The 16,411-nt window shown below is 39.9% G+C and overlaps 1 protein-coding gene across 2 annotated transcripts in view; it reads left to right on the top strand.

Annotated features, from left to right (window-relative positions):
* Positions 1-14,568, top strand: part of LOC308399669 (bromodomain-containing protein 1-like) — a 31,681-nt gene extending 17,113 nt beyond the window's left edge. Inside the window, exons 12-21 of one of the 2 annotated variants that reach the window (XM_080887030.1) lie at positions 64-195; positions 320-448; positions 1,819-2,131; positions 2,237-2,557; positions 7,234-7,815; positions 8,209-8,350; positions 8,555-8,688; positions 10,981-11,090; positions 11,501-11,655; positions 12,373-14,568. In XM_080887030.1, coding sequence (XP_080743156.1) covers positions 64-195; positions 320-448; positions 1,819-2,131; positions 2,237-2,557; positions 7,234-7,815; positions 8,209-8,350; positions 8,555-8,688; positions 10,981-11,090; positions 11,501-11,655; positions 12,373-12,556 — 2,202 coding nt within the window. In that variant the 3' untranslated portion in view covers positions 12,557-14,568. The remainder of the gene's footprint in view (positions 1-63; positions 196-319; positions 449-1,818; positions 2,132-2,236; positions 2,558-7,233; positions 7,816-8,208; positions 8,351-8,554; positions 8,689-10,980; positions 11,091-11,500; positions 11,656-12,372) is intronic. The other variant, XM_080887031.1, reaches the window with a different exon arrangement.
* Positions 14,569-16,411: the final 1,843 nt, after the last annotated feature.

Below are 16,411 nucleotides of genomic sequence, written 5' to 3'. Positions count from 1 at the left end.
TTTTCTGGTGTTCAGTTCTTTTATGTGCCTTTTATATTTTTTTTATTTCCATGCGTTCCCCAGAGGCAGAGTGAAGAGGAAAGCAGGGCACTTAAGGAACAGCTGAAGGAATGGCACCGCCTCCGACATGACCTAGAGAGAGCCAGACTGCTGCTGGAACTAATTCGCAAGAGGGAGAAGCTCAAGCGGGAAGAGGTAAGGACAGGGGAGTGATGCATGGTTGGACAGAGTTGTGCTTGTCTTAATATCTTAAGAAAAAGTTCAAACAAAACAAAAATTTGATGATGCTCACTGTTATCTTTTGTTTGTTTGTTTGTAGATTAAACTGCAGGAGACTCTTCTAGAGATGCAGTTAACACCCTTTAGCATTTTGCTCAGAGCCCTCTTGGACCAGCTCCAGGCAAAAGATCAGGCCAGGATCTTCACCCAGCCTGTCGATGTCACTGAGGTGATGCAGCAAATATTCAAACACTTTCCATCTATTCTATCCATGATTGTACTTTGATTCACTCTGTAGTACTGTCAATTATTCTGTGCAGAAGTTTAAAACTGTAAGCTTCTTTCTGGCTCTGCCTTGTTTCTGCCAAGTCCCTTGCTGTGTTTTCACTAATGACACATACAATTCAAACACTGATTAACACATGGGATGTGCCATGTATCATTATGCCAGCTCCTCGAAGAAGAATAGTGGATAAGAAAAAGTGCTGACATGCTTGTAGGAACAACTGTAATATCTGGCAACAGATAGATAGTTAAGGTGTGTGCTGGTTGGGATTTATATAGCACGAAATCACAAAAACTGCTGCCTCAAGGCATTTTGTATTGTAGGATGAAGATCCTACAATGTCAGAGGGAAACCACAACAATCTGACAACTCCTTATGAGCAAGCACTTGGTGACAGTGGGAAGGAAAAACTCCTTTTTAAAAGGAAGAAACCTCTGACAGAACCAGGCTCAGGGAGGGGCAGCCATCTGCTGCAACTTGTTGAAGCTGAAGGGGAAAAAAAGAGAACAGAGGGAGTTAAGATGCCAGAAGACTATTGGTCAAAAGAACTGTAAAATTTGGCTATAAAGAGGGCTTATTGGTTCAGATTTCTACACTTTCCCTTGTGTTTTGCCTTTAGTTCTTTTTCCTGACTGTCAGATGAGTGTACCAGAAATGGTACATTGACATAAATTATTTGTGGAAGTCAATTTGATCACTTTTGTACTCTGGGAAAGTACATTTTATGTCTGTGAACATCTTGACTATAAATCGTCGGCACACAAAATAAGACTTTTTAAAATTACTAAAGAATTTTCTATTCTGCATTTTCTCAAACATTTGTTAGAAGCTTCACGCAAGCAACCAGCGCTCAACTGCTTGCTCCAGTCACATGTTCTGATCTCTGTGACTCATGTTAGACATTACTCCACCCCACCCCCCATTCTGCAAAAGTGTTAAGCAATGTGACTTCCTGTTAGGGTGAATGTGTAACAAGAGCTCATGGTCTGCTGCATGGTCGGGAGGCCTTAGAGGTGAAGGGTGCTCTTCCTCATAAGCCCGGCTAGCTCAGTCGGTAGAGCATGAGACTCTTAATCTCAGGGTCGTGGGTTCGAGCCCCACGTTGGGCGCAGCTTTTGATCTTGAATCTGTTTGAGTAGGTTCCTGATTCTTGGAATAGACTCTGTTATTGGGTGGGTGGAATTTCTATATGGTTGAATTGCTGTCAAGAATCTTTAATTTAAAAAGCCAAGTTCAAACATTGCTTACTTTTTTTTTTAAACATTATTAAAAGTAATTTACAAAATATTCATATTTCTGATGCTTTCTCGTAGGTGCCTGATTATCTCGACCACATCAAACACCCGATGGACTTTTCCACCATGCGGAAACGCATCGATGCCCAAGGCTACAACAACTTTGATCAATTTGAGGATGACTTTAACCTCATTATTGAAAATTGTATGAAATATAACTCAAAGGACACCTACTTCTATCGGGCTGCTGTGCGACTCCGAGACCAGGGTGGGGCCTTGCTCAGAAAGGCCCGTCGAGATGCAGAGAAAATTGGCTTTGACACGGAGAGCGGCATGCATTTTGCAGATGCTCCGGAAGTCAAAGCACCACCATCGTTTTCTTGGGAGGATGGTAAGGGAAGAGCACGCCTCTCTGAATAACTAGTTATAAAGTAGTTATGGTCAATCTATCTTCTAATGATTCCTTGTTTGTTTTTTGTTTTAATTATCTTCTTAGTGGACCGTTTACTAGTACCAGCTAATCGGGAGCAGCTGCCTCTGGACAAGCAGCTGCAGCAGCTACTTGAGAAGTTTGATCTCACCTGTGCCATGAAGTCCAGCCCCTCCCGCAGCAAGCGGCTCAAGTTGCTGAAAAAGACCATCAATGATGTGCGCAACGAAATGAGCCTGAAGAGAGTTCTACCCTCTCACCACCACTGTTCTTCCTCGTCATCTCCAACAACTTCAGCATCGTCTTCAACAGCTCTCTCCCTCCCAGAGCTGGTTACAGCTAAGGAAGAAAGACTGAAGCCCAATGGGCATTTCTCCGAGGATGACGGTATGTGTGAATGCTTTATTTTGAAGTTGGTTTTCTGCTTGACCCACTGGTCGTCACAGTATCTGCGATTGTAAAGAGAATCACGAGTATAGGTCAAAGGTCAGACCTAAGTCTTAACCTAGCCTAACCACAACCAGAAAGTCCCATGATGTTCTCTCTATAAAGCATGTCGGGAGGACGGGAAAATCACAATATCACAGTTTAGTTTTAAGAATGATTATGAAACCTGCTCTGTTTATACGGAAGTGAGCATTACTTTCAGATATGGTGATGTTTGTAAATTGTATACTATGTTGATGAGGTGAAAACTCTTAGAGCATTTTGATTATTATATTATTTTCTAACAAGTAGCTACTTTATATTAATGTTTAACACAAGTTTAGAGTAAAATTTGGTAATTTTTCCACCCAGGAAGCTTTTTCAAATTCATAAATGGACAGATAAATAGATATACTTCTAGTAGAGAGGTTACAATACAGGTGTAGTAATCAGTATCAAAATAAGTAGTAATTACTTGTGTTAAATCACTGACATTTTGGTGACAGACTATTTAATTAATATTGGATGTGATGCAACCACAAAGGTAAAACGTGCATTCCCTGACTGGTTGGTGGGTTCCTGGAGGATGCTGTCTGCTGCTGGGTAGAATTGGAGAATGTTTACACATCCCCAAACATACAATCATCCTCCATGTGGTTGCTTTGTTCCAGTCACCTGTAGGAAGATGAGCCTTTGTCTGCAAACATTCTCTAACTACTAGCTGAGAGATACTAAAAAATGTCACACAAACCAGAAAGGAAGAAAACTCAGTTACAAAGTAAAAGTTGCACGTGTTGGCTGCAGCCCCGAGACACAGCTTTTACTTTGAAGTCAAACTTTTTTTTTTTTTTTTTTTTTACAGCTTCACTATCACTCAGAGTGTGTGACAAGCGTTCTCAGACAAGTCTGCATATTTCCTGCTAGTGGCAGGTAAATGCAGATATCTGTAAGTGAGCAAAACAATCCCAGGGAGGCTTTCTCCCATTTGGTCAGAGAGTACATGTTTTTCCTAGCGACCAGTAGCTGCCAGATGGTCATGCACCAGACTACTCTGTGTAACAGACACTTTATTCTCTGTCACTACACTGTCACACTCATCGAAATGGCAGACAATTGAACATCACATGGCTCACGGTCACTTGGCTGCAAAGAACCCAACAAAAACTATTGTTAGGCATTGCAAACATTCTAGCCTATGGAACAAAGCAGATTTCACAATAACAAACAAAATGGACAACAAGAAAAATATTTTCATACTGTCTTTGTTATCAGCAAATTGGAGTGGAGCTATTGTGGTATCTACACTATTTGTGGTGTCCCCCTCCCTCTTAATTTTGTGAGGCTAGATTAGACTCCTTAAAGGTGTAGGTGGCCCCTGTCATTTCCTAGGAGAACTGCAGGCTCAATACATACGCTGCTACCTATAATACTAAAACACGTGTTGTTGCATTTATCTGAATTTTGATCCCAAAAACAGTCTGTCATCCAGCAAGATGATGGCTAACTATGTATGTTTACAGCCACAGGAGACCAATATTCCCTACTCATTTAATAATAACATTTGTATGTGCTTTGTATAATCATAGGTATCCATAATAAAACATTCAAATTAGAGCTGGGCGATATGAGATTTTTTCATATCACGATATGTTTTTTTCATTTCAGGCGATAACGATATCTATCACGATATAAGCCAAATAACTATATTTGTAAGATTTAAATGTGCCGTTGCTCACAAGTAAAATGTGAAATAATCAGCAGCTTGTTTTTATTTAAATATTTATTTCCCATAATAAGTTCAACAGGGTAGATGTACTTAAGGAACATGAGACTTTTTCAGATAAATAAAGGCAAATATTGCAAACTACACAAAAGGCAGCCGCTAAAGCGTTTAAGTTTCAAAATAGAACAAATGAAACAGACTAAATTGTCAATTCCACTTAGAAACAAAATATTAATTCTAAAAATAAATCTTAGTTTGTTTTACAGAAGAACAGACAAAACTGACTAACTTTTGTCAGTATCAAATAAACTGAGAACTAAAAGGAAATTCTCAATCTCTCCTTATTGTATAGCTTAGCTTTTCAAACAGTTACTTTAGTCTGACAAAAGCCGAATGACGAATTAGCGCTTCCAGTCAGAGACTGAGGCTACGTCCACACGTACACGGGTATTTTTGAAAACTGAGATTTTCCGTTTTCGTTTTAAAAAATAATCCCGTCCACACATAAAGGCAGAAATGAAGGAAAACGGTGCTATGAACATGCCAAAGCAGCAGGTGGCGCTAGATTCCTAACCGTGCAGAAATGTTGGCCAATCAGAAGTCTAGAAGCCTCGGTGGGAAAAAGTAAACAAAGCTGCGGCATAGAAGCAGAACCGAGTCGTATGTGTGGACGGACAGTAACTGTGTGTATATGTAAGCATTTAAACACTGCAGAGAGTAGAAGTAACAGTAACAGTATTGTAGAAATTCATTTCACCGAAACAATAACGTGGCGCACAGTGTGACGCATGCACCAGTTTACTGTATTTCCAGACTTGCTTTCGGCACAATTTACAGTGCGCGCTACTCTGTTTTTTGTCAGACTTGAAATAGCCGAAATACCTTCACACTACGGAACTTCTATGGCTCTTCCGTTCGACAATCTCTCCGGCATTGGAACCATCATCTGTTTTCTCTTCGGTCACGCTCATTTCCTCCATTATGCGCTGGCTCCATTACCCGCTGGCTGCTTCCCAAACAAACACACGTGCGGCTTGGCACTTGCGCTGTACGTAACAAGTCACGCGACGTGACGCTGCGGCTGTGATTGGTTCGGCTCTGCGGTACTGAATTTGGATCGGCTGACCCTTTTTTTTTATTTTTTTTTTTTATAAGAGGACAAGAGCGGCGAGGTCTATCGCGATAGCTTAATTTCTCTATCGAGTAAAAGTTATATCGCGATACATATCGTTATCGTTCTATCGCCCAGCTCTAATTCAAATACAACAAAGCTATCTATTAGGTGATATTTTTCAAACTTGGATTGGTTCCTTCCTTATTTGCTCATTAATTGTAAAATAATAGTTTGACTAACATATCTGAAACATGTGATTAGGATTTTGTTACTATGCTAAACGTCTTTGAACATGAGCAGCAATCTCGAAGAAACCAATACAAGCTATTAAAGTCCAGGGTTTTGGAACATGTGACCAAAAAGACTGCAGCAGAAAAGCCACAAATTGGTGCATAAAAATTGACCTGAATGTAAGGGGAGAAAAAAGATGCTCAGACCTTTGCACCCTCTCCCCTCTAATTTCAGTCACAGAAATGTTCCTTGCTTTAAGGACACCATGAGTGTATATTTTGATAAATAAATAATATGAAATAAAACACTAAATAGTTACTGCAGACTCCCACGAGTCTGACTGTAGAAACAAAATGTATAAAAATACAGTATTGTTTCATTTTTATTCAGGAAGAGTTTCACAGGTGGTTAAAAAAAACTGTAGATGTGTGAAAAACAAAACTCACTAGCTTTGATCTATACTCTGTAAAGGATGGCTAAACTTTAAAACTAGAATTGTTCAAAGTGCTTTCTGATACACAAAGCGATTTGCGAAGTCTTTATTCCGACTCGCTGAACCAAATCGGAACAACTCGAGGTTTACTTGTCAGTGGTGGTTGTGCTTTAGCATCAGATAAATGGTGTTATTGCTAAATCCCGAAAACAAGCGTGTTCCCTCTTGGAACTCAAACCCCTAATGGGTCTGAGGAAGTGGCATTGTCCACATCTATGGAAAAATAACCTTCCAGCATTTTGACATGATCACTCTCTCTCTCTCACACACACACACACACACACACACACACACACACACACACACACACACACACACACACACACACACACACACACACACAGAGTGTGACTGCAGTGGCTTTCTCAAGCTTAAAGCCACTTATTGAAATTAAGAGTTTGCAATTCAAAGATGGCATTACATCCTTTGCTAGTGCAAAGGAAAAATTCATTGTTCATTTTTTTTATAAAGATCACCCTGTTTATGCTAAACACTGCTTGTTTTACTTGTATGATAAACAAAAGGTCATATAATAATGTGCAACATCAGCATTTGTGCAAACACAAGGAGAAAGTGTGGGCACTGCAGCAAATTATTGTTAGTGAAAGGTCTCCGTCATGGACACTTTAGGATGTAAGTTGAACTCATTGTGTCAGTGGTTAGTAATTTAACATTCCTTTACATTAAATACAATGTATAAAACTTAGATGTTTAAAATCATTTTTCCACAAGGAATACTGTTAGACCCGTCTGCTGCTGCAGCACTGGGAAGCGCTAGTGGTTCATATATAGTTTAATTTTGTATTTGACTCATGTGCAGCCCTCCATCACTGTAATGCTAATTGGTAATTGTGCAGTGCCTCAACCAGAACAGTCCTGCACCCAGGAGGAGAGACACAGAGAGACCTATACAATAGCTAACTAAATAGTAGTTGCTTTGGTCTTTAAAAAATATCCACTGTGCTTAGTGGTTCACTTAAGCCTGGCAGGCGACTGAGCTACCACTACACTGTTAGAACCCTGTGTGATGATAAAGCTCACCACTGTTTATTGTTTCATTGTTCTCTGCCCCACAGGAGATAAGTCTCTTCCTCCAAAACTGGAGCCATCGGATACCATTCCTCCCCTCATCCACTCAGACACAGATCCCGAACCCCCAACCCTAAAACCAATAGATGCCGCCCCTGACTGTGAAGACAAGGTTCATGGCAAGCGAGCCAAGCTGGATGGGGAAATACCAGACCTGCTCTCCTCTCCCGCATGTCTCAATGGCCACGCACACAACAGCCTCCAGGACCCTTTGTTAGAAGGTGATGTGAGCGTGGTGGCAACGTCGACCCTCGCAGAGCCCACAGGCGCAGTTAACCGCAGAACCGCCGTTCTCTTCCGCAAGTCGAAGGCAGCCAGCCCGCAGAAGCTACCCAGGAGCGGAGACGAAGAGTCCGACAGGACTGACGGAAAAGAGGGCGAGGAGGAGCAAGATGAAGATGACGCACAGCTAGGTTCCAAGTCCTTCCTGTCAGTGGTCATACCCAGGCTGGAGACTCTGCTTCATGGCAAGAAGAGGAAGCACAGCGGCAGCAGGGATGCAGAGGAGGAGGGTGGAGAGGAAGAGCGTGAAGAGTCAGGCGAGTCTCCAGTTAAACGACTCGACACTGGTGAGAAGTTTACTGAGGAAGTCCTCTGAAAACACAAGATTTTAAATAAACATTGATTGATTCTGCATATGGTCTCTTGTTTTAACGTTCTTACATGGGGTAAATTCTGCTTTTGTGTTCTGGTATTTAACAAATAGAAAGGTTCTGATTAAATTACTACATTAATATTGAGCTATACCTCCAACCTCTTAATCTATCATCACAAACAATGCAGAGAGTTGTCATAAAAGTCATCTCAGTCAGTCCTAATTAACTTCCCTTGTTTACTCCTTTTTATCTGTTGGCTTTAATCAGAGAATGGCTTAACAATCTGTAGCTTGATCATCGTCATTTGATTGTGGCCTTTAGATCTCAGTCTAATATTTTTGGAATTCGCTGCTCTGCTTCTTTTAGGCCTGCCAAGTGGTGCTCTTCAGGTTGAGGAGCAGAAAAAAGTAGAAGAAACCAGCAGAACTAGTAGACCTGCGGAGCCTCGAAGACGCTGCGCCTCTGAGTCATCCATATCCTCATGTAGCAGTCTGCAAGGAAACACCAGGTAAAAATTTTTGTTCCCCTCCCCATTGATAATCTGCAGCTGAATACAAATGAAGAAGGAGCAGATAATGTAACACAGGCCTGCTGCAGGCAGTTTGCCTGTTTAGGCAGCTGTGTATCTGATCTATATTATCAAAGCATGCGTGCCACCAGATATTTTTGAAAGTTGACTTTGTGTTGTGTTTTTCTTGTGTTTTTCCTTTAGCACCATTCTCAGTCTTCCAAAATGTGGGAAGGGAAAACCCGCCTTAGTCCGGAGAAACACTGTGGATGACAAGAGCGAATTAATCGCCTGCATCGAAACTGGGAATTTTGCAAAAGCTGCACGAATCGCTGCTGGTAACGTGACCAGATTGTCAAAATAATTTTTATGCATGTGTGGGGAGTGGGTAGACATCTTTCACAGAAATACAAATATTAACTATTTTAAATTGTAATATACTTTATTAACTTACTCAGTCCTGCAAACAAAATCTATTAAAACCATAGTGAAACTGGGTTTTTGAGGTAAATGCAAGGTTAACAACAGAGAGGAAACTTTTTTTTTTTTTTTTAAACAACTTTAGGGTGTAAACAGATTTTACGAGTAGTCTTTAAACTTGGTTATTATCAGTCTTTTCAGTTCTGTTCACTTTTATTTATATATCCAAAATCATAGCAATAGTCACCTCAAGGTGATTTATTGTAAGATAAATATCCTCTAAGTCAGGGGTCATCAGGGGCCAGTGTAGATAGCACCCTGGGTCAACACACCTGAATCAAATGATTAGGTCATTACCAGGCCTCTGGAGAACTTCAAGACATGTTGAGGAGGTAATGTAGGCATTTAAATCGGCTGTGTTGGATCAAGGACACATCTTAAACCTGCAGGACACCGGCCCTTGAAGCCTGGATTTCCCCAACCTCTGCTCTAAGTTATACAAAGAAAACTCCAAGAATCAGACTGCCCCCTGTGAGCAAAGCACTTGGTGACAGTGGGAAGAAAAAAAACTTTAACAGGAAGAAGCCTCTGGCAGGTCCAGGCTGCTGTGAACGGTTGGTGGTGAGGGGAGGGAGACGGGGAAAAAGACGCACTGTAGAATAGAGCCAAAGATTAATATTGCTGAAAACAATGCCGAGCAGGTCATTTACCTTAAAAGCAGAAAATAAGATCCCTTTAGAGAAGTTTATTTTTGACGAAGCTGGTGTTTGGGGATCCTAGTATTCATTTCAAATATTAAAGACAGCTTTTATTGTTAAACTGCAACCAGATGGGATTAAAGCAAACAAACTAATCGGATGAGAATCAACATGGTTTTGAAAAAGTGGCGATAAAATTCCTGTTTTTATTGGATTAAAACATTACCCTTAACTAAACAGGCGACCGTGGCTCAGGGGGTTGGGAAGCGTATCTGTACCCGGAAGGTCGCCGGTTCGATCTGTCCTGGTCGTTGTGTCCTTGGGCAAGACACTTTACCCTACCGCCTACTGGTGTTGGCCAGAGGGGCCGATGGCACGATATGGCAGCCTCGCTTCTGTCAGTCTGCCCCAGGGCAGCTGTGGCTACAACCGTAGCTTGCCTCCACCAGTGTGTGAATGAATAGTGGAATTGTAAAGCGCTTTGGGTGCCTTGAAAAGCGCTATATAAATCCAATCCATTATTATTATTATTATTATTATAATAAACATATGACAGACAATGGCAGGTTAACTGTCCACGTTATTTTGACAGCCTACATTTAGGGAATTTCTTATATTTGCTCTTGTCGGCCATGCCTCCTGGCTATTAACCGTTTCTTAATAAGGCAGGTGCAAAAAAAATACTGAATAACAATGGATTTTTTTTCTTTTTCAAAAGGCATTCAAAATGAGTCGTTGACATGGTTGATTATATGTGAACGTGTGAATTTGCAGCCTTCTCAGGAAAAATAATTACCCTGATGATATAGATGTCCCAAAGTTTCACAAAAAAACTGCATAAAATATGATTAACTTAGTATTAAAGGGTTAAAAGGCTCCAATTTCTTCTTGACCAAAATATACAGTGTGTATCGTGACAATCCAGTGTAAATATGTGAAAATGGGATTATATTAACAACATTAACAAAATATGTATTGTAGTCTGTTTGAATTGGTACGACTAATAAGTAACATCGTTATGTATACTCCCAGTTGTCTGCTGGTCCCGTACGTTTCAAAACGTCTCTGAAATTAAATAATGTGGCTGAAGTGTGTTTTTGTGCAACTGTGTGTCAAAGCACTCTCAGAGGTTTAACTTGATTTAACCAGCAGACACCTGGTATTCATACATACATATAAAATCAGGGTTGGAAATTAACTGCAGCTACCAGCCAAGTTCTTGTGAATTTTGGCACTGACTGGCTAGTCTTTATACGCTGCTGCCACCGTGGCATCTAACCAGTCAGCATCTGGAGACTCGGCCCTCATCTGAAATTCCCTTTTGGTTAATTAACAGCTGAGGGTGGCTGGTAAATTTTAATATCTGTCTCTCACCGTGGCTCCAAAAGTTAATTTCCCACCCTGATTTGGTGCCCCTGCACTTGCAGCATGGCTTTATTTTTTTGAAATGTGTTTCTGTGTGCATTTAAACTCTCACACATAACTTGTCTGGTGTTGTTCCCACTTCCATAGAGGTTGGCAACAGCAATATTTGGATGCCTGCTAGTGCTGCAACTGTTGCATTGGAACCCCTAAAGCTAGTTTGGGCCAAATGTAGTGGATACCCTTCCTACCCTGCCTTGGTGAGTGCTTGTGGGAGAGAAAGCATGACAGTCGCTGACTGTAATCTTTTTATTCTGACGTTTTCTTGCCTCCTTCCCAGTCTGAGGACACACTGTTAGCAAATTTATGACACTTTTATCCACAGGACGAAGCAATCCTTTCACTACAGCTGTTGTTTTCAGCAGCAACGTGGCTAGATTGCTGCTTGTAAAAATATTCAGTTTTTGCTCTAGGTGGCAGCATTTCTCTGTAAACCAGCAATTTGAGCTTTGCATGAAGGGACAAATGAGGAAGCAAAATTTTAGTGGCACAAGCTGGTAGTGGAGGTGCATGTGTGTGTAAATTGCAAACGTCTCTCTGCTATATCTTTGCATGTTTTATAAGTGTGTGTGTTTGTAACGTCCCTTTTTACCTCCCCTACTGCAAATAGATCATCGACCCCCACATGCCACGTGTGGGCTGCCAGCACAATGGGGTCTCCATCCCCATGCCTCCCCTGGACGTGCTGCGCATTGGAGAACAGATGCAGTACAAAGCAGAAGAGAAACTCTACCTCGTCCTCTTCTTCGACAACAAGCGCAGTTGGTGAGTGCCAGTGTCTGTATTTATCAGTCAGTAAAGTGGGTAGTTGGATCATTTAAATAGTGTACAAAAAACCCTCCAAAACCTCACACCTTCCTAAACACACACATTTATTTTGGCATGACTCCCGTCACCGTGCAGAAAACCTTTTAGCTTTCCTGTATGTACACTTGGGATGCACTGATTGCAAAATGTATTTTTTTGTGCTTTCTTACAAGAACATTTTCTATATTAGACAGAACTGACCTGTGTTAGTCTTTCAGCTGTTCATCACATCTTTTTCTTTCTTTTTCTCTTTTTTTTTTTTTTTTTTAAACCAAGCACAAAGTTGACACAACAGCTTAGTCTCCACTGATGCTGGTAAATACCAAGATATTTGCTGATACGTCGCAGGGCCAGTGTAGACATTAACATTTCTAATAATGATAAAACGGTCATAATTAAAGCTGTTTGTGAAGGGAAAAATAATTATAGATGCTTATTGTATTCCATAAATATTAAACTTTTTTTTTTTAAAGTGTTTTTTGTGGTCAGTTACTTTAAAATAAATAAACAAAACCCAGAATATATATGGTTGTTGTCATGTTAAGGTTGTGTTTTTAGCTTTTCTTCTGCTTTTTCCTGTGAGCAGGGTGCTATTTTCCTGTCAAGAATCATAGGAAATATTGACCTCTAGCTGCTTTTCCAATGATGTGACACTAGTGTTGCTTTCCCCTTCAGGCAATGGCTTCCTAGATCCAAGATGGTTCCTCTGGGGATAGACAAGACCATAGACAAGATTAAAATGATGGAAGGACGCACATCCAGCATCCGTAAGGCTGTCCAGATCGCCTTCAGCCGTGCCATGAACCACCTGAGCATAGTGCAGGACGAGCCAGTCAGCGACCTCAGCGACGTAGACTGACTCTGACTCTCTGCCACACACACAGATTTGTACCTCTCCTGTACCAAATAGCTTGTGACTACCCTCACACCCATCCCGGACCCCCTCTGTCTCTGCAGGAGACTGAAATGTTTACTGGGCACCTGCTGTAACAGGTGGTGTCTCTTCCTTATCCATTCCTGTCTGTACACGCTCCTACCACGTCCCGACGGGATACGGCTGCTGCTGAAATGAATGTGTCGATCTCTCCTCACCACCTCCATGCTTAGAGACTGCTATTTTTGTCATCCCACCTTGCCACCCTCACTCTAGTCACCCATGACTGTCGTTTTATCATTTCAAGGCAAAAAAAAAAAGTGTCAGTGATTAATTTCATACGTTTTTGGTAGCCTTTTACCAAATCAGTCTGTGGTGTCAAGACTCGGAGTAAAACGAAAACTGTCACACTGACTTAAACTTTAAACCGTTAATTTGGCATCCAGCCACAGTCGTCCTCATGCTAAAAGTGGGCCGCAAAACTTCTCAAGCGGTCGAGATCGTACATTTCATGCTTTCACAGAGGCTTTTTACTGGCATCAAATTTGTGGCCAAAGCCTGTGTTGATGTTATGCTTATCTTTACATTCTCAAGTCAGCTCCATTTGTATTGTAAATGTAAATACTGTGTACAGTTGGCTGACATTAACTTATTTTGTAGGTTTGACAGGAATCAGTACTGTACAGGTGTTTTCTTAGTATTTATACTTGACGCATTCTTGGCACTAGGGGGAGTGCTGTTTTGCCAGTGCTGTGTGAACAAGAATTTAAAAAGTAAAACAAACGCAAAAGCCTTTGTAATAAGGAGATTAGGGCTAAATTGTCATGTTTCTGAAAAGTATCAACCTATTCATTTTTTTTTAAGTTATTGAAGTTTCTATCGTAAGCTTCCATTTGGCATTAAATCATTTTGTATTACAAATAGTTTTAGTATATTTTTGTTCATATATATATATATACACACACATATATATATATATATCTATATATATATATTATATTATATATTTATATGATTTGAATACATAGTATACAGTTTGTAAGCCTCTGAAACTCATACAGGCAGTGTGTGATGTTGTGGACACAACATATGTTCTCAAGAAACCAAAAGAAGAAAAGAAAAACAAGAAAATAACATAAAACAAAAACATTGCTACCCAGAAGTCTTAGATTGATTTCTCTGTGTGATGTGTTGAAACTGTTGCCAAAAACAAAACAAAAAAGGAGAAAAAAAAGTGTATTTCCATGTGATACATTAGACTGTTTTGCTGTAGTCATAGGGAGATGCGCCTGCGTTAACTTATTGTAAAGTATTTGCATTACTTTATATTCGAGGAAAGATGTGCAAGCTGATTGTGGTAAAGTGGCACATTTTGTGGTGGATACTTGCCTTCTTTTTAAGTAATGTTTTTCTAACTTTTTTTTGTAGTTGTAGACTTCCAGATATTTTATTTTATACTCTTGCCTGTTTTTGTTTCTTTCTTTCTGGGTAGCATTGGGTAGTTTTGGTATATTTCATTTTGTATTTAACTGTAGTAGTTTTTTGTTTGTTTTGTTTTTTTTAATCAGATGATGCAAAAAATATTGCTGGGACTGTTTTTTGTTTTTGTTTTTTGTAGTAAAGCAAAAAATAAAACATACAAATAAGAACTCATTTAGCCTTTTTTTTCTTTTTTTAGGTATACTGTCAAGCTAGTGCACATTTATTTTATTTTTTTAAAGCCTCATTCAGTTTTTTCTAATTGATCTGCAACTGAAAAAAAATCCGTTGCTGTACAAAATTGCATTCAAGAAGTTTTATCAATTTAATTTTTATGCAGCTTCTGGATGTATATTAGTACATACTGTACAGTCATATAGGTAATAAACCTGTTTAATAATCTAAAGCTACTTGAACAAGCCTTTTATTATGCTCTCTCTAGTAAAATTAATTATTTGTTACACTTAAAGTGCTTGTGAAAAATGTTGCCCATCGTGGATATGGTTATTAGATTGTTGCTAATACATCAGTGTGTAAGTGGTGTTTTACTGCTGGTCCACATGAAGCTCTCAGCTCTCTTGGAGTGCATTTATACTGTTAGATCCATAATTTGCTGAATAAAGACACAATCTTTGTAGTTTTGCCTCTGTGAATCACCGTAGTAGATTTTAAATCAAAGATTGATGTGCAGACTTTAAAGACTTGAATTCAAGGGATTAAGAATAATTTGTATTGACTGTCAACTAATTACAACCTTTTAATACATCAGAGGCTTAGACTAGCATAATTTCATAATGGCTGTTTTCAATTGTTGAATGAAATCCTTTTGCATTTTCTGATCTTGAACCTCACCAAATGTTGCGTTTCTTCCTTTGAATTCTTTAAGGCCTTTACTGCGTCAGGTGGATTGAAATTGTGGCTTAACTTGGGCATTGAAAAATATCCCATTTCTTTGCCATGAGAAACTGGGACTACTTCTGCTTCCACCAGCAGTCAAATCATTAATAAACACTAGTGACCCGATTTCACTGGCAGACATACATGCCCATGGCATAATAATGCCCCGCACAATGTTAGCTGTTGTGTTTTTCTTAACCATAGAAATAATTTCCACATCAATAATTGCCGTGTGTAAGTGGGGTGGACTGGAAGCTGCCTCTTCTGCCAGTGCAAAGAATTTTAACTAATGTATTATCCCTGAGATGTCTTAATATAAGAAACAGAAGATTGTGCAGACTGTCCTGTATTTATAAAGCAAAAGATTTTCATTAATCCACAACAAAGGTCCTTTTTTGGAAGCTTTCTGTCATTTAATTGTTTACTTTGGTGTACTACAAACGGCCACAAATGAAACCTACAAAAATACAGATGAAATTTCAAAATCCATTTTCCACATGCCGTCAGATTTGGCAAACCTGTCCAGTAGGCCAGCTTGGAATCGATTCGGGGGCCAGGGGCCAATTGGGCCTTATGTTTGATATACCTGTCCTAAGCAGTTAATTTAAATATACAAATTAAAGCTTAAAGTCTGCACTTCACTCACGCCTTAACTGATTTAAAATACATTGTGGTGATATACAAAGGAAAAAACGACAAAAACTGCTTCGCCTTCTAACAAATTATGGCCCCAACAGTTAAAAATCAAGCGCACTTATGTACTCGTCCTTAATGTGTCACAATTCTCTATCCTAAGCTACCTGTTTTAGCTTCTGTCTCTTTTAAAGTCCCACACTGTATCTCCTCTCCTTGGTGGAGTTAAACATGGGACTTAAAAATAACATAAAAGTAACGCTCAAGATAAATAAATGTAATAAAAGTTATATAATTACCTATGAAACGTACTAAAGTACTATTTACAAAAAGTTAAATTACAGTCGGAGTCCCTAGCAGTTAAGCTAACTAGTGGATACAAGTTTTGCATCTGTTCTGATTAAGGCAGCCACTTTCCACAGGGAGGCGCTGTTGCTCCACACACACACACATCCGAACACCCTCCGCCGTGACAACACCCGGCGTAGCCGAGTGTCCACCTGCTTTGCTCAGCTCCGGTCGTTTCTCCTCTCGGGTAGGCATCTGTATTCAGCATACAAACAGTTTTTTATTACTGTGTTCAAATGGTGAATGCGGCCGATTAGAAGACTGTCAATTAACGCTAAATCACTTCGAAGACATGGGTTTGGCGCTTCTCTCCAACAGCTCAGATAAAAAGTCTGCTAATGCCAATCCTTGTCCATCTCTACCATTAACTCCATTCTCCTTTTTTTTCCACAGCGAGTGGGCAGACAATTTCTATCTTAAGTGTTTTATTTGTTCATATGCTAATAGTGCGATGAAGTTAGCTCACAGAGAGGGGGGCATGTA

The sequence above is a fragment of the Rhamphochromis sp. 'chilingali' genome (genome assembly GCF_963969265.1).
Source record: "Rhamphochromis sp. 'chilingali' genome assembly, chromosome: 7".
In the NCBI taxonomy this organism is placed as follows: Eukaryota; Metazoa; Chordata; class Actinopteri; order Cichliformes; family Cichlidae; genus Rhamphochromis; species Rhamphochromis sp. 'chilingali'.
Note: the sequence above shows the minus strand (reverse complement) of the source record. Positions and strands in the feature narration are given on the sequence as shown.